At 58.8% G+C, this 20,362-nt stretch overlaps 1 protein-coding gene across 3 annotated transcripts in view; it reads right to left on the minus strand.

Moving 5' to 3' along the window:
- Positions 1 to 20,362, minus strand: part of AGAP3 (ArfGAP with GTPase domain, ankyrin repeat and PH domain 3) — a 226,202-nt gene that overhangs the window by 107,652 nt on the left and 98,188 nt on the right. For 2 of the 3 annotated variants that reach the window (XM_050942486.1, XM_050942483.1), the window contains exons 7-9: positions 19,932 to 20,059; positions 12,366 to 12,521; positions 7,141 to 7,233 (exon numbers count right to left, since the gene is read on the minus strand). In XM_050942486.1, the coding sequence (XP_050798443.1) occupies positions 7,141 to 7,233; positions 12,366 to 12,521; positions 19,932 to 20,059 (377 nt within the window). Of the gene's footprint in view, positions 1 to 7,140; positions 7,234 to 7,605; positions 8,643 to 12,365; positions 12,522 to 19,931; positions 20,060 to 20,362 lie in introns of those variants that run through there. The other variant, XM_050942484.1, reaches the window with a different exon arrangement.

Here is a 20,362-nt window from a genome sequence, read left to right on the forward strand (position 1 = left end):
TTTGCAGCACGGCTGGGTTGGGACGCATGGGGCTCCAGACGTTTTCAGGGCAGTGGAAGCAGACAGACTTGTTCTGTACTGAGGCATTAGAAATTGGGCGGGTTGGAGAAAGAAGTGGGAGGGAGCAAGGGCTGGATCCAGGTTTTCGTGACACTGCAGTGTGTCTTGCACCAGGGCTCACTGTTCTGTGGCTGGACTTGTTCTCTGGGTTGGGGCTGGACCTAGAAGCAGTTAGGGAGATCCAGCTTTCCCATTTCCTGAAAAAATGGAGCAAAATCCCAATCTTACACAGAAAAAGAAATAAGGAGCTGAGGAGAGAAAGGAGGGAGGAGAAGGACAAAGCCCAGGTGAGATGCAGCAGCCACATGTGAACCCAGGGCAGAACCATCACAAACGGGGGTGTCCACCCGCAAAGGGCTGGAGACCTCTGTGCTAGCACATCTCACTCACGCGCATGCTCTGTGCACACAATGCCCCAGCTCCCCCCACAGAATCCCCAACCCCACATACTCACACACACACACTCTCCACAAATCCCGCATGTTCCCAATGGCCACACACATCCCTACAGCTTATCTACCCAGGCCTCCCCTGGGGAGTCCTGTATGTTCTGAATCCTTTGCTAGCTCCTTTTCCCCAGAGTGACTGTCCCAGAAGGGAAGAGGCCTGGAGGGATGAACCACAGGCCAGTCCACCGCCTCTGAGGCGCCTCCCCTGCCCCGCAAGGCTGGACCGTGTGACTGTCTCGGCGTGTTGTGTTCGGATTGGGTGGTGCACAGCAAACGCAGTGGCAGCAGCAGCAATATGCAGTGTAATGAGGCAGGGAGCCACGATGGCCCCCAAAGGACTCGTTCACTCCACAAATCTCCCTTCCACTCACTTTTCGCTAAGAATTTTAACACCAAACTTAATTGTAAAGTCGTGTATTGATTGGAAAATGCAAATGGCAATTTAAATGTAATCTCAGCTCCCAGCATGGTCCCAGATCCCGAGGAGGAGGAGTCCCTGTCCCCGGCTCTGGGCCCGGCTGAAGAAGCCAGCCCAGCCAGAGCTGGCCCAGGGACCCCAGGCCCTCAGGGCTGACTATGTGACTGCGCACTCAACAGCAGCATCTGCAGGAGGAAGGGGATGCGTGTTTGTTCCCAGTAACCACCAGCTGGGAACAGCAGCCTCCCAGCCCAGCTAGCCCAGTTCTCAGTGACAAGCATCCAGCCACAAAGGTCCTCTCCCCACCCAGTGTGGGCCTGGGCCTGCCAAGGCCACAGGATGGGCACCAGGTGGGGAGCTGGAGCCTCAGGTGCAGCACCCCCTGCACCAGCAGAGGTCAGAGGGGAAGGGATAGAGAGAGGAGGTTGGACTCCTTCGTCTCACACGGGGGCCATGGTGTTGGGTGCCTCCAGCTCTGGAGACTGCGACTGGAGTTTGGTGGAGATGAACATCGGCTCACATTCTGGGGGTGCTGTGATTGGCAGGGCTCAGTGGCTGCCACCAGCTTCCTGCAGGGCAGTGTTGCTCCCCGGTACAGCAGCCTTCCCCACTGGTGCAAAAGCATCCCTCAAACTCATTCTCTCCGGGATTCTCTTAACCAGCCTCCTGCCCGAGCACGCAGCCCACTCGCTCAGGGCCCTGTGGCTCTGCACCGAAGCTGGGATGAATTCAGCCACCTAGAAAGGTCACTAGGCAGATTGGACTGAGAATAAGGGAGGTCACCTATGAGTAGCATGACTTCCCCCATGTACTGGCCATGCCCGCTGGGCAGCATTCTAGTGGAGGCCGCACACGCCCAGGCAGAAGGTCCCACTTTCCAGCCACCTCACTTAGCCCATATCCATCCTCAGTCCCTCTGCATCAGTGGGAGGGCGTTAGCACCTCCGCAGTTCCACAGCCAGCTGTCACGCGAGCTGTGACACTCTGGAGAGTGGGGATCTGCTGAGGGGATAGTGCTGAGATCCCCACTCCTCTCGGAAGGAACAACCCCAAGAGAGCTGAGCAGCGGTTACAAGGTTTGCACTTCTCGGCAACAGCTTCTGAAGCCCTGGCGGCTGTTCTGCATTTGGAATATCGGGCCCTCACGACCTCTCTGCACAGAGCCCTGAACCAGAGTGCAAGGCAAGACTGCATCCTTCCCACACCCCTGCTGAGGCTCTGAGAACCTCTCACAGCAGGTTTACAGCCAGCTCCTCCCCACAGACGCTGGGGAATGGATCTCAGGGCTTGTCTACATCACAAAGTTGCAGCGCTGGTGAGGAGGTTACAGCGCTGCAACTTAGGAGGTGTACACATCTGCAGGACATCACCAGCGCTGCAACTCCCTGTTTGCAGCGCTGGCCGTACTCCCGTTTTGTCTCGGGTGTAGAGGATCCAGCGCTGGTGATCCAGCGCTGGTAATCAAGTGTAGACACTTACCAGCGCTTTTCTTGACCTCCGTGGAATAAGCAGGTATCCCAGCATACCTGAGGAAGCCTCTCTGGTAATCAAGCAGGTCTCCTTCCCCGGTTTGCTCTCGCGTTCCCCGAACCCCCGAGCAAGCAGGTCTCCTTCCCTGCGGTTTGCAGGGGGGTTCGGGGAACGCGAGAGCAAACCGCGGGGAAGCTGGTCTCCTTCTCGGTTTGCTCTCGCGTTCCCCGAACCCCTGTGCAAGCAGGTCTCCTTCCCTGCGGTTTGCAGGGGGGTTCGGGGAACGCGAGAGCAAACCGCGGGGAAGCTGGTCTCCTTCCCCGGTTTGCTCTCGCCTTCCCCGAACCCCCCTTGAAGCCACACAACAGCGCTGCAGTGTGGCCACATCTAACATCACTTGCAGCGCTGGTTGCTGTAAGTTTGGCCACTCTGCAGCCCTGGCCCTATACAGCTGTACTAATACAGCTGTAACAACCAGCGCTGCAAAATTGTAGATGTAGACATACCCTCAGCCTCTCTTCCTTTATGAATAAACTCACTTGCCTTTGTATGGCTCTGGCCACACGCTCTTTGCTAGCAGCAGCAAAGTGGTGATTTCACAGAGCAGTCGTTTCTCATGGGACGGACGGGTCCCTGGAAAGGGGGTTGTGGTTAGGGCTGAGCCGTATTCTACCATCTCCAGGGCCCCACCAGTTCATTGGGATGCAACACCATGCAGAAATAAAATGGGACTGTGGTCCTCAGAGCCTCAGGGAAGGGGACCTGTCTCAGCATCCACTGGTCCCCAGCTCTCTGCAGAGACATCAGAAATGCTGCTTCCCAGGGGTCAAGGTTCCTCTGGCAGCGGCAAGTGTTGGCCCTGGGAGAGCTGTCTCAAGGTGGCACCTGGAGAAAGGATGGTCCAGTGGTTGGGGCTCTACTCTGGGACCCAGAAGACCTGGGTTCAGGTTCCTGTTTGGCCAGTTACTCCTAGGGCTGGTCCCTTCATGTCTGTGGGCCAGTTCCCTGATGAGCACTCTGGCCTGCCTACAGTGAGGGTGAATGCAGGAAGCCTGTCAGAATGTGAGGCACTCCACGCTGCAGTGACAGGGCCAGAGAAACAAGGAAAAGGTACCTGCTGCCATCCCTCAGGCAGGCTGAGATCCTCTGAGCCGGGCTGCTAGCCAGGGCCTGTCAAAGCCTGTGGGCTCTGCTGACACCCATCAGAGGCAGCGTGCCGTGCAAGCAGAGCCGGCCTGGCCTGGCTGGGAAAGCCCCGGAGGAGCTGTAACTGGCATGCTGGGGCAGTGCAGCCAATCAGGTGCAGGGATCTCAGTCACCCCACAAGGGTTCGGGTCAGAGGTATGACCTAGGAGCCATCACAGCTCTGAGAGCTGGAGCCCTGGGAGAACATCTGGAAGTAGTGAAGGGAGGCCCTGATCCAAGCCATGGGCGCCGCCCTCCCAGCTGAAGGGTCTGTGGGCACCTGATCAGAGACGGCTCTGCACACTCCTCGGACAAGGAGAGAACAGAGCTTATGCACTCTGTTGGGCTGCTACAAGCAAAGACTTTACACTTCCCATCCAAGCACGCGGGGCCTTTCAACAGCGAGCGCAGCGACTGCAGAGGCATCGCTCTCTTCTTGCTCTCAGGGCGACAGCAGTGCAGGCCGAGCGTCCCCTGGGCCCACCTAGCAGGGCAGGCGGTTCCTCCACACTGTGACATCCCAGAAGCCCAAGCACATCCCGGTGCTGCTGCACAGGATCTGTCCACCCAGCAGTTCAGACTGCCGCTCCCCATCATACCTGAACCTCCCTGACTGACCACATCTGCACTGCCCTTTGGCAACGGGGACAAGTCCCACAATCTCCTTGGGCCAGGGACTGTCTGGGACACGTTTGTACAGAGCCCGGCACAACAGGGCCCCAGCCTCTATGTCCCACCAGAGTCGCCAATTCTCATGATTTTACTGTGGTTTCTGCAGCAGTTGGTGCTTCTCCGAAAGCCCCAGCTCCTGGAGTCCAGTGAACATGGAGAATTGTAACTTTCCGAGGCCAGTCTTGAGGGCTGACTCGTGAGTACAGATGGGGTACAGCTTTGTCCCTACACGCAGAAATTCTGCCCAGCACCTTCCTCTGCCCCTCCCGCCTGGCAGACTGCACAGGGGTAGGGGCACAGCACATGAACCCAGCCACTAAGGACCCACTCTGACCTGACACTGCTTCTAAAAGGAGGGGGTGGATCAGCTCTAGGAATAATGGGGGACAGGTCTCTGGCCTGCGTTACACCGGGGGTCAGAGGAGATGGTCAAGTGACCCTTCTTCCAGTCAGAGTGGGCAGCAACAATGGCCAGGTTCCATATCTAGGGGTTCCTCTTCAACAATACAACACAAAACCAACTCCAACTCCGACCCAGTGACCCGGGACAATCACACACCACTCCTGTGTGCCTCAAAGAGGCAAAACTACCCCTGTCACAAGCACAAAGGTCTCTGTTGGCCTTGGCATCCATGAACCTTGGGAACGTGATGGTGCCGGGGTGGCTGTGGGGCTGCGGATATGTTCATCCCACAGCAGACACCTGCAGAGGGGTTGGGAGAGCCAGGGCCAGCACACGACCCCTGCAGCGGGGCCCGGGGATGCAGCCAGCCCCACAAGCAAGGGAGAAGGGGGAGCAAGGGGAAGGGATGGCCAGATGCCACCAGCTAACAGAAACAGGATTAAACAGCCCATGGGGACCTCAGATCAAGCTCCACTTTGGTGGGGAGGAAAGGACTCAATGAGCAGACCCCTCCCCATCACCCCAGAGCCAGCCACAGACCCCTCCCCATTGACCAAGAGCCAACCACAAACCCCTCCCCATAGCCCCAGAGCCAGCCATAGACGCCACCCCACCACCCCAGAGCCAACCACAGACCCCTCCCCATCGCCCGAGCCAGCCACAGACCCCTCCCCATCGCCCCAGAGCCAGCAACAGATGCCTCCCCATCACCCCAGAGCCAACCACAGACCCCTCCCCATCGCCCGAGCCAGCCACAGACCCCTCCCCATCGCCCCATCGCCAGCCACAGACCCCTCCCCATTGACCCAGAGCCAAGCACAAACCCCTCCCCATAGCCCCAGAGCCAGCCATAGACGCCTCCCCACCACCCCAGAGCCAACCACAGACCCCTCCCCATCGCCCTAGAGCCAACCACAGACCCCTCCCCATCGCCCAAGAGCCAACCACAGACCCCTCCCCAGAGCCAGCCACAGACGCATCCCCACCACCCCAAAGCCAGCCAGACACCTCCCTATCGCCCCAGAGCCAACCACAGACCCCTCCTCAGAGCCAACCGCAGACCCCTCCCCATCACCCCAGAGCCAACCACAGACCCCTCCCCAGATCCAATCGCAGACCCCTCCCCATCGCCCCAGAGCCAACCGCAGACCCCTACCCATCACCCAAGAGCCAACCACAGACCCCTCCCCAGAGCCAACCGCAGACCCCTCCCATCGCCCCAGAGCCAACCGCAGACCCCTACCCATCACCCAAGAGCCAACCACAGACCCCTCCCCAGAGCCAACCGCAGACCCCTCCTCATCGCCCCAGAGCCAACCGCAGACCCCTACCCATCGCCCAAGAGCCAACCACAGACCCCTCCCCAGAGCCAACCGCAGACCCCTCCCCATCGCCCAAGAGCCAACCGCAGACCCCTCCCAGAGCCAACCGCAGACCCCTCTCCATCGCCCCAGAGCCAACCACAGACCCCTCCCCAGAGCCAACCGCAGACCCCTCCCCATCGCCCCAGAGCCAACCACAGACCCCTCCCCATCACCCGAGCTAGCCGCAGACCCCTCCCCATCGTCCCAGAGCCAGAGTTGCCCTCGGCTCTCCCTATCCCTGGAACCAGACTTGCCCTGGCTGCACCTTCCCACAAGTGACCCAGACCTGGCCTGGACTTCCCCACCTGAACTGCCACGGGAACAGAATGATGCCTGGCCCCTCCCTTCCCCTTCGCTCGCTGCCCTGGGGCCCCTCCACATGACTGCACGGGTGCTGCCGCTGGCCCCACTCCCACCATCCGCCACCCTGGAGCCTGGGCTCAGAACCACATCTGGGGCTGCAGGCTGCAGTCACGGCTCCTCCAGCTCTCCAGCCACCCCAAGGAAGGAGCAGAACCTGAGCTGCCCAGCGTGAATTGGCACACTCTGGCCATGCAGGCCCGGCCACGGCGCGCTGCTCCGCATCACGAGGTCAGAGCCTGCGTGTCCTCAGACAGCAAACCCCAGCCAGGAGCCGGAGCCAGTGCCCGCCTGCCCGCAGCCAGGAGCCGGAGCCAGCGGCCGCCCGCCCGCAGCCGGAGCCAGCAGCCGCCCGCCTGCGCGCCCACCCGCCCGCAGCCAGGAGCCGGAGCCAGCGGCCGCCCGCCCGCAGCCAGGAGCCGGAGCCAGCGGCCGCCCGCCCGCAGCCAGGAGCCGGAGCCACGGCGGCGCTCTGCTGCCCTCTGCTGGGCAGCATTAGGACCAGCAGGAGTATGGCAAACACCCACGCAGCAGGTGCATACGCACAAGGGGGCACAGGTGGGGGCTGCGCACACACACACACACGCTGAATGCAGAGCCAGTGACAGCGACACATGCATGGAAACACAATGAGCCTCAGACAGACACTCCCCCTGCTACCACTTGGACGCCCATGCGGCCTGACCCAGCGTGCACCCATGGCACATCCATTCAGCACGCCCCACCCCAGCACAGCTAGGAGGGTCAGGGAATCCGAACCTGCTTAATGGGAATGGCTCGCCCACTGCCGATACTGTCTGCCTTGCACTCCGGCACCTTCTTCTCCCGCTCCGGGTCTGTGCCCTTTCGAGACTGGAAGAGAAGAGACACAGGCACATTAGACACAGGGGCAGAGGAAGAAGTAACATGCAGCCCACTTTTCTCCCCATCGGGCCAGCACACGCTCCCAGGGCAGCCTCTTCCCCATCCCCTCTAAGGACGCTGTGACCAGACTCAGCTCCCATCCTGGCCTCCCCAGAGCCCACCTGCTCCCAAGCTTCCAGCCCAGTCCCCCAACCATCTAACACCCAGCCCCAGAGCCGTTCTCCTCACAGCAAAGGGCTGCCCCTGACTCCTCACTCCCTCGGGGGCACACAGCACATAGTGACACAAAGAGGAAGAGCATGGGATGTCGGTGGAGTATGGATAGATGCAGGAGGCCAAGGCAGTGAAAGGAACTCACACTCTACCAATCCAACAGATTTATTCTGTGAACACACTTGCACCATACAAAGTAGCACAGGTCACTGGGCAGAGACCAGCCCCTTACAAAAGAGCATGGACAATAACTATCTAGTTTACATCTAGAGAGTCTAGCGGATACTCCTTGAGGATGGCTGTGGTGAGAGCAAACTCCAATAAATACAATACGAAATATACAGTCTGTTGAGCAGAACTCATTCAAGGTGCTTAAGACAGGAAAATATCAAGTCATACACGGCATGGAGCACAATCAATACATTCAGAATCACAACAATGGCAGCAGAAGGGCAGCAACAACGTCTCTCCCTTGTGTCCTACGAGCTCCCTCAGGTGGGGAGCTCCCCATGTGCTTCAGATCAGAAAGGAAAGTCTGCCCTGCACGCCTGGGACACCAATCCACTCGCGTTTGGGCCCAGAATAAAACCAGGAGATTGAAAGAGAAGAAATGAAAGAGATACAGATGGCTGCTCTGCCACGAGGAGGAAGAGAAGGAGGAGCAGGAGTCCATGCAGGCTGCAGGAAAATGCAGGAGGAAGGAAGGGGCCGGAGTGCTAGCAGCAGGCGCTAGTGGCAGCAAAGCGTCCCTTGGCCCATCCAGCTCCACTTGCTGCCGTTGCCCTGGTCCCGCTGGGTCTGCAGGTCTTTCCATCCCAGGAGGGTCGTCCGCCTGGCATCCCCGAAGACGGAAAGTGCCTGGACAGCGTCCGGCAGGCCCAGAAATGTCCCAGCTTAGAGTGCAGGCGCAGGCCGTCTCAGCGCTTCCTAGACTGTACATTGGGGGGGGGTTAAAAGGCTCCTGCGTGTCTCCGGGAGGGGAACCCATGCTGGCTGGAGGGCGGGCGGGCGAGCCTCTAATCTTAGATCAATCCCAGTGCCCATCCCTTATCCGGCCCTGGAGAGGCAATGAAAAGTGAGAGAATTTGTACAGAGGTGCCGTGTGTAACCACCTGGATCTTCTAATTTGGAAGGAGTTGGAAAGGCCTTTTTGTAGATGAAAAGTTGGAAACAGTGGCACATATCTGCAAATATCGAAAGAATAAAGAGTTTGGCAAGTTATACTCAGAACACGGACATGAGTCTGTCAGCGGTGGGGACAGACAGAGAGGCCATGGTGCGCGGAGCCAGAGGCAGCAGCAGGCCCAGCCCGGGAGTTACTCCCCTGCTAGCTTGGGAGGCAGCCGTCACCGAGAACGGGAGTCTGTCTCCACCTGGTGGCCACTGACACACACCCTCTGCCTGCACCTCACTCACCGGGACAGGAACACAGGAGAGGCCCGAGGCAGCCTGCAGAAGAAACTCCAGGGAACAAACTGCAGCTCAGAGCTGGATGAGCTGGCTCTGGGACTCAGCTGCTCCCAGAGCAGGTACTTAATGTATCTCCCCAATGCTAGAAACCCAGACAAGGCCCTGCACGCCCACCCAGAGGGGCCAGCCAACCCAGCGAGAGCAGGCCTGGCCACTTCCCCTGCCCCGTGTACACAGGGATGCGGCGGGGTGCTTGGCCACGCTAGCAGCTGGACAAACTGCGGGGGGAGGGAGGAAATCAGCACCTTCAAATCCTGCTGCTGCCGCCGCCGCCACCCCCCAATGTGAGTCATGTGCGTGCAGCCAGCGAGCGTAAGCCCCAGAATGAGCAAGCGAGCATGAGCCCCAGCACAAAGTCAAGTGAGCAAGAAGCCCCGACTGAGCGAGCATGAACCCCACAGAGAGCAAGCGAGTGTGAGCTGCAGACCGAGCGAGCGTGAGCCCCACATAGAAGGCAAGCAAGCAGGAACCCCCTAGAGACGGCAAGCAAGCATGAGCCCCACACTGAGCATGTGCCCCCCAAAGGGCAAGTGAGTGTGAGCCCCAGACTGAGCGAGCGTGAGCCCCACATAGAAGGCAAGCGAGCAGGAACCCCCAAGAGACAGCAAGCGAGCGTGAGCCCCAGACTGAGCAAGAGAGGGCAAGCGAGCAGGAACCCCCTAGAGACGGCAAGCGAGCGTGAGCCCCGATTGATGACTTCCGTAGTGATGAAGCATGAGCCCAGAATGAAGAAGCTGAGAATGAGCATGTCACCACAAGCCTGACGCACTCCAGCAGGAGTGAAAGGGAAAGCGTGAACATGAACTGACGGCGAATCCGGAACCAGTGGGTGCATGGATGAGCGTGAGAGCACATGAGAGAACAGATGTGCACCGGTGCACAACAGCAAGTGTGAACATGAGCAAGAGTGACGGCGGGGGAGGGAGCAGGAACATCCATTAGAACAGGAGGACAACGGTGGGCATGACCACATAGGAAACTCTACAGGCCCTTGCTGAGCGGAAATGAGGCAAGAATTTGGGGGGGCGCATGTGCTGGAGGGTCCTGGGGAGCAGCGGGGTCCACGGTGGGAACTGTGTGCACTGGGGACGAGGGAGTTGGGGAGGTGAAGATGGGTGAGAGATGTATGCATTGAGCATATGGATATGCACACTGGGAAGGTGGGTATGTGTGGGTGTTGGGGAGCAGTGGGAGGGTGTGTGCACTGGTGTACAGGTGTTGGGGAGCAGTGGGCGAGTGTGTACAGGTGTTGGGGAACAGTGGACGGGTGTGCGCACTGGTGTACGGGTGTTGGGCAACAGTGGACGGGTGTGTGCACTGGTGTACGGGTATTGGGGAACAGTGGGTGCGTGTTGGGGAGCAGTGGGCGTGTGTGCGCACTGGTGTACGGGTGTTGGGAACAGTGTGCGGGTGTTGGGGAGCAGTGGGCGGGTGTTGGGGAGCCGTGGACGAGTGTGTGCACTGGTGTTGGGGAAGAGTGGGCAGGTGTGCGCACTGGTGTACGGGTGTTGGGGAACAGCGGGTGGGTGTTGGGGAGCAGTGGGCGGGTGTGGGCAATGGTGTACGGGTGTTGGGGAACAGTGGACGGTGTGTGCACTGGTGTTGGGGAACAGTGGACGGGTGTGCACACTGGTGTACGGGTGTTGGGGAGCAGTGGGTGGGTGTGCGCACTGATGTATGGGTGTTGGGGAACGGTGGGTGGGTGTTGAGGAGCAGTGGACGAGTGTGTGCACTGGTGTTGGGGAACAGTGGGCGGGTGTGCGCACTGGTGTACGGGTGTTGGGGAGCAGTGGGTGGGTGTTGGGGAGCAGTGGACGGGTGTGTGCACTGGTGTTGGGGAACAGTGGATGGGTGTGCGCACTGGTGTACAGGTGTTGGGGAGCAGTGGGTGGGTGTGTGCACTGATGTACGGGTGTTGGGGAACAGTGGGTGGGTGTTGGGGAGCAGTGGACGTGTGTACACACTGGTGTTGGGGAACAGTGGGCAGGTGTGCGCACTGGTGTTGGGGAACAGTGAGCAGGTGTGCGCACTGGTGTACAGGTGTTGGGGAACAGTGGGGTTCCTACTTGTTGTGTGTGTTCAGACATGGGGACGGAGGTGCATGTGGGGCATGTCAGGATGGTGTGTGCAGAGGCCTAGGTGCCTTGGGCACAGTGGGGTGGCTGTGTGTGCACATGGGTGTAGAGTGTGCTGAGAGATGGGGTGCAAACACAACCAGCAGAAATAACAGCTGGAAATGTCCCCAATTGACTCCCCGTGATGTCGCAGGGCTGGAGGTCCCTCAATCCCCTGGTTCAGACACGCCCAGCCCTCCCCTTACATATCAGCAGGGGCTCCACAAAGCTCCTAGGTGTCCGGCTAGCATCACACATGGATGCAAGAGGAGCTCCACGCGCCATTGCTGGCTCTGAGCACCACTGCCTACGAGACCCTGCCTGGCCCATTCAGCCAGTGCAGAAACAGAGCCCCAGCCTCTGGGGATGTCAGCCCCTGTGCGTGGGACAAGGCACCAGGGAGAGCGATGGGAAAGGAGCACCAGCGCTGTACGCCCACAGGCAGAGCCGCTCCTCACGCCCCCCGCCAGGAGGATGCACACGCATACATGGTTGTGGAGGATACACACACAGGATGCACACGCTTATGCACGCAGAGGAGACCCACGTACGCAATACACATACACATGGAGGATGCACACGCACAAGGGGTGGATTCACACACACACACGGAGGATGCACATGCACACACAAAGGACAGGCACACAGAGGATGCACACACACATGCACACGGAGGAAACACATGGAGGATGCACCCACACACAGAATGCATACACACACACACACACACACACAGGATACACACACATGCACACGTGCACACACAGAGGATATGCATGCATGCACACACACACACAGAGGACACACACACAGGGCGAATTCACACACGCACACAGAGGATGAACACACAAACACACAGAGGATATGCACACGCGCGCACACACACACAGAGGATGCACACACATGCACACAAACACACAGAGGATGTGAGCGCACACACACACAGGGGATACATACACATACTCACAGGGCGAATTCACACACACACACACACAGGGCGAATTCACACACAGAGGATGCACACACATGCACACACACACACACACACACAGGGGACACATACACACGGTGAATTCACACATGCACACAGAGGATGCACACACAGAGGATGTGCGTGCACACACACACGGAGGACGCACACACACACACAAACGCACTGCGTCGCGCTCCCCACAGCCTCTCTGCGCCCACGTGCCACAGAAGTCACGCTCTGCTCGGTGGCACCAGCACGTGAAATGGCCGTGAGCAGGGCCGCCCTGTGCTGATGGGGCCACTCTCCCCTCGCCCGCCTGCCTGGTGCGTCCCGCCACGGGCCATGCTTACCGTGAAGATGTTGGAGCGCCGCTTGGACTGCTTGCGGATGGGGGTGGGGGTATTGGAGGCAGCGATGGTCTCGATGCGCAGCTCCCGCTGGCTGATGCTGGGGGTGGAGGGCACAGAGGAGGAGTAGTCGCTAAAGGCGCCGCTGCCATTGGTGGCCTGCAAGAGAGAGAGCTGGGTGAGCTGGCGTGCGACTGGCACCCGTCTGCAGACTGCCCCCCGGGTGGCTGCAACATCCCCCTTGGGTGTGCTCACATTGAGCGACCTCGCACCGCAGGGTCACCTCAGACTGTCCCTGGCGCCCCAGGGAAGCCGGCTCAGACAAGGGCTTGGAGCCCACGGGGGACCACACAGCTCACAACAACCCTGACTCCGTGTTCTCCCCGGGCTGGGATGCGGCTCGTGACACTGCAGCAGAGCTGGCTTCTCTGAGGACTGTAGCACTAGCCCCTTGGTGCTGGACCTGGGAGTGCAGTGAGGTTTCCATCGTATGCAGAGTTAGTTCGGTTCAGTGGCTCTCAGCATCCCCATTACACAGACTATCCCAGCAGCCCAAACCAGCCAGAGTAAACCAGGAGGGCACAGCTGGCACAATGCCAGCTGCATGAGGCCTGTGGTGAGCAGTTCTTCTCTCCTGCCCCTTCCCAGGGAGACTGCAAACACCCCAAAGCAGGAGGCCAGGGAGCCCTGCCAGACTCTTGGGTTCATTTCAGTTTTTTGTCACCCCCCTGTGGCAGCTCCAGATGCGCCTGTACCCAGACAAACATCTGACTCTTATCTGGCTGCATGTCTAGCTGGCAGCCGGTATCAAACGGAGTGCCCCAAGGATCGGTCCTGGGGCCAGTTTGGTTCAATATTTTCCTTAATGATCTGGAGGATGGCGTGGATTGCACTCTCAGCAAGTTTGCAGATGACACTAAACTGGGAGGAGTGGTAGATACGCTGGAGGGTAGGGATAGGGTACAGAGGGACCTAGACAAATTGGAGGACTGGGCCAAAAGAAACCTGATGAGGTTCAACAAGGACAAGTGCAGAGTCCTGCACTTAGGACAGAAGAATCCCATGCACTGCTACAGACTAGGGACCGAATGGCTAGGAAGCAGTTCTGCAGAAAAGGACCTAGGGGTTACAGTGGACTAGAAGCTGGAGATGAGTCAACAGTGTGTCCTTGTTGCCAAGAAGGCTAACGGCATTTGGGCTGTATAAGTAGGGCCATTGCCAGCAGATAGAGGGACGTGATCATTCCCTTCTATTCGACATTGGTGAGGCCTCATCTGGAGAACTGTGTCCAGTTTTGGGCCCCACACTACAAGGAGGATGTGGAAAAATTGGAAAGAGTCCAGAGGAGGGCAACAAAAATGATTAAGGGTCTGGAGCGCATGACTTATGAGGAGAGGCTGAGGGAACTGGGATTGTTTAGTCTGCAGAAGAGAAGAATGAGGGGGGATTTGATAGCTGCTTTCAACTATCTGAAAGGGGGTTCCAAAGAGGATGGCGCTTGGCTGTTCTCAGTGGTGGCAGATGACAGAACAAGGAGTAATGGTCTCAAGTTGCAGTGGGGGAGGTCTAGGTTGGATATTAGGAAACACTATTTCACTAGGAGGGTGGTGAAGCACTGGAATGGGTTCCCTAGGGAGGAGGTGGAATCTCCTTCCTTAGAGGTTTTTAAGGCCCGGCTTGACAAAGCCCTGGCTGGGATGGTTTAGTTGGTGTTGGTCCTGCTTTGAGCAGGGGGTTGGACTAGATACCTCCTGAGGTCCCTTCCAACCCTGATATTCTATGATTCTATGACTCCTGCTCAGCCCTCGGACTAGTGGCAGTGAGTTCCTCAGGCCAAGTGCTCACTGTAAAGAATGGCTCCTGACTGTACAGTAACCAGTTGTTGGTGACATTTGTCCGGGTGAATCCCACTGCCGGGGCACGTGTGGGGCCTCCTGCCCAGCCGCGTCCATTGGGGTGGCGCCTGCGTATGGTGCATCCAGCAGCACCCCGCTTGGAGTCCCCCCTGGGGGATGCAGTCTCTCCCACCACGCCCTTCCCTCATTGATCCAGAGGGCAAGCTGGCCTCGAAGGAGTGGGAGAGGAGCACAGGTTGCAGGATCTGCACAACCATCTCCACCTCCTGCCAGTGAGGATCCACACACACCACTGACAATCCGACGATGAGCGAGCAGCTCCCAAACGAGGCAGGTGAGGTCTGAGGAGGGAGCCAGATCTAGGCAAGAACACAGCACCAAGGTGCAGACGACTCCATGATGCAACCCCGCCAAGCTCTCTGGTAGCAAGGTTCCTAAGTCTCGCTAAAGGAGCTGCAGTGCCGATACCCACGGGAGGGGGGAGGCCTGCAGCTCACAACAAAATGGGCTGGTCCACTGGGATAACCTCTGGGGAAAAGACTGCCCCCAGAACTACCACTGCAGGCTGCAACCTACCAGGCAACTCCAGAGTGGTTTTGTCCTATCTGGATAAACAGAAGGGGCTCTCTGAGCACCTAAGGCATGCAGCCTCCCCTCCCCAGGGTGAGAAATCAGGTAGGTCACTTGCCTGCTTCAGATGGGAGCAAGAACACACCTTGGAGAAGGCTTGGGGCAGGGACTGAGCCTCCCCTATCCCTATGAGCACCATGTAGGAAAGCGAGGTCTCAGGGCTCGCAGCTCACCATCTCTGGCTGTGGCGACAGCCACCGAGAAAGCCATTGAGAGACTGGTGATAAAAGGGAACAGTCCTTCCTGGGTCCCAGCAGACCAGGCGGACCATCTAACTGATGGATTAACACCCTGGAGGAGTCTGGGTGACCACAGGGGGTGAGCACCAGGGAGGCTCAGGCGGATGGCAGGCAGAGGCTGCAGCCAGGGGGGCTCTGACTGAAGTGACGGCAGGACCGGTTTGCTACAAGCAAAGGAGACAGTTCAGTCCTCAAGGCAGGAGTTTGTACAAGGACCAGGTGTGTCCAAGTACCCCAAACAGAGAACCTTGCGCCCACCCCCTGCAGAGGGAGCTGGTGGGTGGTTCCTTGCTGTGGATGAAGATGACATGAACATCTGTGAAGCGGGATCTTTTGGTGATGCTCAGTGAGCTAACGTTCACGTGGCCAGCGGCAGCGACCTGAAGGATCTGCCCCTGCTTTTGAGACAGAAGATCCAGGATGTTTGAAAGTGGGAGTGGGGGCCATACAGACATTGTAGCAGGTCCATCTCTCCTCAAAAGGAGCTGCACAATTCATTGTAGCTGCATCTCATCTACTCCCCTTATGACCCTGGAGATGAGGCCCTGGAGAAAGCATGCAGGAGACCTGTCCATGAGAAGAGGAAGGCATGTGAGAGACTGTGTATGGAGCAGAGCAAGGGGCACTTGCTCTGATTACTGGCGAACTGATCTGTCCAAGGGAACAGGGATTTGAGGACAGTTTCCTTCCAGAGCCCCTCCTGGGCAATGAATGCTTCCTGCCAAGGGAATGGGCCAGGCCGCTCTCACTCGTTAGCACTGCTGAGTGCGGATGGCTTCTGGACCAGAGATGTCCAAGCCCTGACCTGCCCCCTGAGACAGCACATGGTCCATGGTGCTCTCTGTCAGGAAATGGGGAGCCGCACCCTTCCCCAGAGCCCTGCCATGACATGGCCTGCTCTGCTCCCCAGGGCCCACAGACCTGGGGGCATTCCCCACCCCAGTGCGGAAGCTGCTGCAGGAAGGGGTGAGTGGAAGGCTCCCCTGTGCAGACTGACTTTCGCTCAGCGAGAGGGGTTCCCCCACCGTGTCTGCTGGCTGGTAGACTGCCTTCTGCCAGGGGAACGGGCCAGACGCCCCAGCAGCCTGCGTGTGGCTGGCTGTGGTGAGAGGACGAGCTGGGATCTCTCCAGAGGCTGGAAGGTCTTCGGAATGCAGTAGTGCTCCTACGAAGCTAGAGACCGCTGGCACAGGTCCCTTGCAAACCCAGGCATGAAACAGACTCCGCACTGCAGCTGTCCTGCAGGGATCTGCCCTGGACAAACCAGGCTGCGAGGCGGGGTGCACGTCTCAAAGCTCTCCAGGGCTGAGCTCTGCCATAGCCTCGATATACTTTCGGGGAGGACCCCCATGGTCTGCCAAGCTCTAGGCTTAGCTTTCCCCACGATGAGCGCCACGGACCCATGCTCCCAGACCAGGTCTGTGGGCATCAGCCCCCTCTGACTCGCAGCATGTCTCCCCAGACTCCTGGAGAGACATCCCTCTGTCAGGACACGATGCTCTCAGTGTCTGCAGCACGGCCCGTTCACAACAAGGCAGCATTTATCTGGACTCAGAGTCCTCAGCACAGGGAAGCCACGTTTCAGGCAGAGCCCACGCTGGCAGAAGCAGCTGCTCTGACTCTCTGCCACCCTCTCTCCCCCTCCAGCTGCAGGTCTGGGTGTCCGCAGCTGCACATCTAACACCCAGCTGCTCCCGCCTCAGTTTCTCTGTCTCCGCACGCTGGGTTCGTGCTTCGGTTTCCTTTGCTTCCAGTCATTTAAACTAATTTGCATTGTGGAGGGTTCCAGCGTCTCCGCAGAGGCTCTGAGGCCACTGGCCAGGCCGGCCCCGATCATGGACTGGCTCCTTTCAGCAGCCGGGAGCGAGAGCCGGGTATCGGCTCTGAGGAGCCCACTGGCTGGGCCGGCCCCAATCACGGACTGACTTCTTTCGGTAGCTGGGAGTGAGAGTCCCAGGGAACAGGGTCTGGCTTCGGAGCCCTTGAGGGTGTGCAGAGATCACTGGGCGGCTCGGCCAGGGCTGCAGGAAGCAGTGCTCTCAGGGCTGGGTTCGCTGTCTTCTCGTGCCAATGCCCAGGGTCTAATGAACTGTCACATGTGCGGTCAGGAAGGTCCGACTGACTGTGACCTTTTTGCCTCCCTCTGTAGCATGTGGCTGCAGATCACTCGCCAGGATTACCCGCGTCTATCTCAGTATCATTTCCCTGCCATTGCTCAAACACGGTGCACCTCAGTCCCCCACAGTCTCTGCCTGTGGCACATCAGTTGCCCCTCGTGTGTCTCAGTTGGAATGCTGCGCTGAGTGGGCAGGCGCTGGGTAGACAGGGGGTCAGACAGATGATTTGGTGGCCATTAAACTCTGTGACTCTAAGGAAAGGACAAAGACCAGGAACCTGACTAGAAACTCACCCAATGAAAGACGCTAGCAGCTCATTCTGGCAACTGTGTCCCTGTTACGGCCTCATTCTCAGCATGTTCAGTTCTGTGTTTAATCTTTGTTTTAACCACTTCAAGCACTCCTTGAGCCAGGCTCCCAGGTCTGTGAGTCAGGCACACTGTTTGTACCTTCCAGGTCTCTGCTGTGGGAGTTCACTTGACTAAGACGCAAACTCTTGCTAGCAGCTCAGCTGCTTGGACTCTCGAGCAGACAAAAATCCAGTTCCGGAGACTTGCTGCTCCCTACTGACCAGTGTGTCCAGCACCTCCTCTCGTACACCTCTGTCTCGGACAGCACCTCATCTTTACCTGCAGGGCCAGGGCAGCCATCTCCCAACATGCTCTCTGGATTGAAGACTGATGGCTGTCTGCAATATCCTCCTCCTCCTTACCTGCGCCCTTTCCCCAGGGCTCCCAAGAACCATTTTCTCACAGCCTTCCTGCTTCTCAAACACTTCGACAATATTCTGTTTCAAAGTCTTCAGATATTTGCTCTTTAAATTTCCTCAGGCTCCCTGTTTCTGCACCCACCTTACCTGCCAGAGTTTGTTCTTCTGCAGGCCACCCTTGGCTGCATATCCCTGGCCCAGCAAGGGGTCTGTTTGCCTCGGGCACCCTGGAACCTGGTTATGTAGCCAGACTGGCTAAGCTCTTGCTGCCCTGCCGCCTTTGCGGTCTACAGCTTCCCTGCCTGCTAGGACTCTGTTTTGGTGCCTCCGGGCTCCCACGCTGAGTCGAAAGATTGTAACATCCTCACTTTGGACTCCAGGATCTTCAGGGTTTGGAATCCCCCTTCCCAGAGCCGAGTGTCACTGGGCTGGTGTTTGGTACCTTCCCTCCCGTCAGGACGGTGAACTGACCCATCCCACAGTCACTGGTACTTGGTGGCTTACCCAAGTTACTCCTTGAACCAGCAGCTGTGCGCTGGGAGCATTCCCTGTGCTCCAGGACTCGCTACTCCAAGACACAGTCGTTTCCAGCGTGGAGAAACTCCTTGTGAGAAATGACTGATTTAAATGCAGGGAGCAGAAGTCCTGTGTGCTTAGACCTCGCTGCCTCTCCAATCTCCCTCAGAACTGCGTGAAAGGTCTCCTGTCCCGGAGCTGGATGCCCTTACGGGGGGGTGTGCACAGGGCTGAGAGGCACCTCCTGGGTCACTGGGTCCAGCCCCAGCTATCATAGGCCACCCCGTCACATCAGCCCGTTCAGAAACCAATCAGCTCCCTCTCCACCAAACGGATCTGCTGTGTGCATGTCTCCGCTAGGTGAGTTCTCAAGGAATCTGTTGGGCAGAGTGCCCCTCTCCCCCCTCCGGCTGCCCTGCCTGCGTGGGGTACAGCCACTATCTGTGTCCCACCTGGCAGGGATGCCTGTTCTTCACACTACCCTCTGGGGCCAGGCCTCGAGTCGCGGCCTTTCACTCATCAGTATCTCTCAGCGGAGCAGACACATTTCTACAATTTGTTTCATTCCTTGTTGCAACGCCCCATACTGCTCCTGGAGTGGTCTGCCCCTGAAGTCTTCTCCTTCCCTGCAATGTCTCTACCCAGACTCAGCCTGCCCCTGCCCCAGGTCAGCTGGAATTTCTGCCCTGGCTACACCAGTCCCTTTGGCTCAGTGACCTCCCTGGCTCCTAGGCGGTTACCCCCAAACCTAGCCTGCTGTCTGCTGGCAGCCTGGTTCCCTTTGCTGATGGTGGAGCCCATCCCTTTTTCAAGGACTCTGCCTTCCCCAGAACCCCACCAACACAACCCCTCCTCCTCCACCACCTTCGGTACCTGCACTGAGTCCCTGGGGCTCCCCGCAGGCTGGCCCTGCCCCTGGTGCATGGCAGGGGACAGCCATAGGCCTTGGCATAGCCTGTTCCTAGCCCTGGAGCAGCAGCTCCCAGGAACTGACTCCATCCCATGGGCTCCCCCCAGCACCTTCTTGGAGCTTCTCCAGGTGCCCCCCACCCGGGGGCAGGTTCCTGCCTGGCTCTCAGAGTCTCCACAGCCTCAGCTCAGCCCTCTCCATAGCACAGCCTGGCTGCACCCCCCAGCTGCGGGAGGGACCTCAGCCCCTGGAGCGTCCCTCACGCTGCGGGAGGGACCATCGGCCTTCCCTATGTCCAGCTGACAGCACAGCCAGCTGCACAGTGTGTCCGCTCCCCCATCTACAGAGCCAGCCCAGGGCAGCCAGGCTAGACTCTACACGCTGCCCCGGGGCTTTGGGGCCCCCATGCTCCTTCCCTGCAGCCCTCCCTGGGCCCCAGGCAGGCAGTGAGCTGTTGTGGGCCCTAGGCCGGCAGCCCCCAGCCGGCTGCCCTTCCACTTGCACTGGCTACTCCAGGGTGCGTTCAGAGACAGGGGCTAGGCAGACCCAGCCCTTACCTTTCAGCCAGCGGGGAGTGCGTCCCACTTCTCACCTGGTTGATGTGCACAGAAGGAATAGAGGCAGCAGAGACAGACGAATGACTAGGTGAATTGGGCAGGGACTTGCAGGGCCCTATGGAGAGCTGCTGTTTCTTCCGCAGGGCCACCACCTTCTGAGCCACTGAAAGAGAGAAGAGAGGGACTAGGGTCAGATGGCTTTCCTCACCCAACTGCCTCTCCAGAGCAGTTCAGAGAGACCCAGTGCCGGCTCCTGCCTCTGCCTGCAGCCATTACCTGGGGCTTCAAACTGCCCCTCGCTGTGACACCAGGGACGCCCTGCGGCTGCCTCAGGCTGCAGCAGACTAGAGCATGGAGCTGCTCCTGGCTCCCTAGGGGAGCGCCGTACCACTGCAGTTTGCCCGGCCCTCGGGTACGTGTCCCATATAGAAAAACAAACTGTTGAGCAATAGTCAACATGGTTTCT

This window comes from Gopherus flavomarginatus, chromosome 2 (assembly GCF_025201925.1).
Source record: "Gopherus flavomarginatus isolate rGopFla2 chromosome 2, rGopFla2.mat.asm, whole genome shotgun sequence".
Taxonomy (NCBI): Eukaryota; Metazoa; Chordata; order Testudines; family Testudinidae; genus Gopherus; species Gopherus flavomarginatus.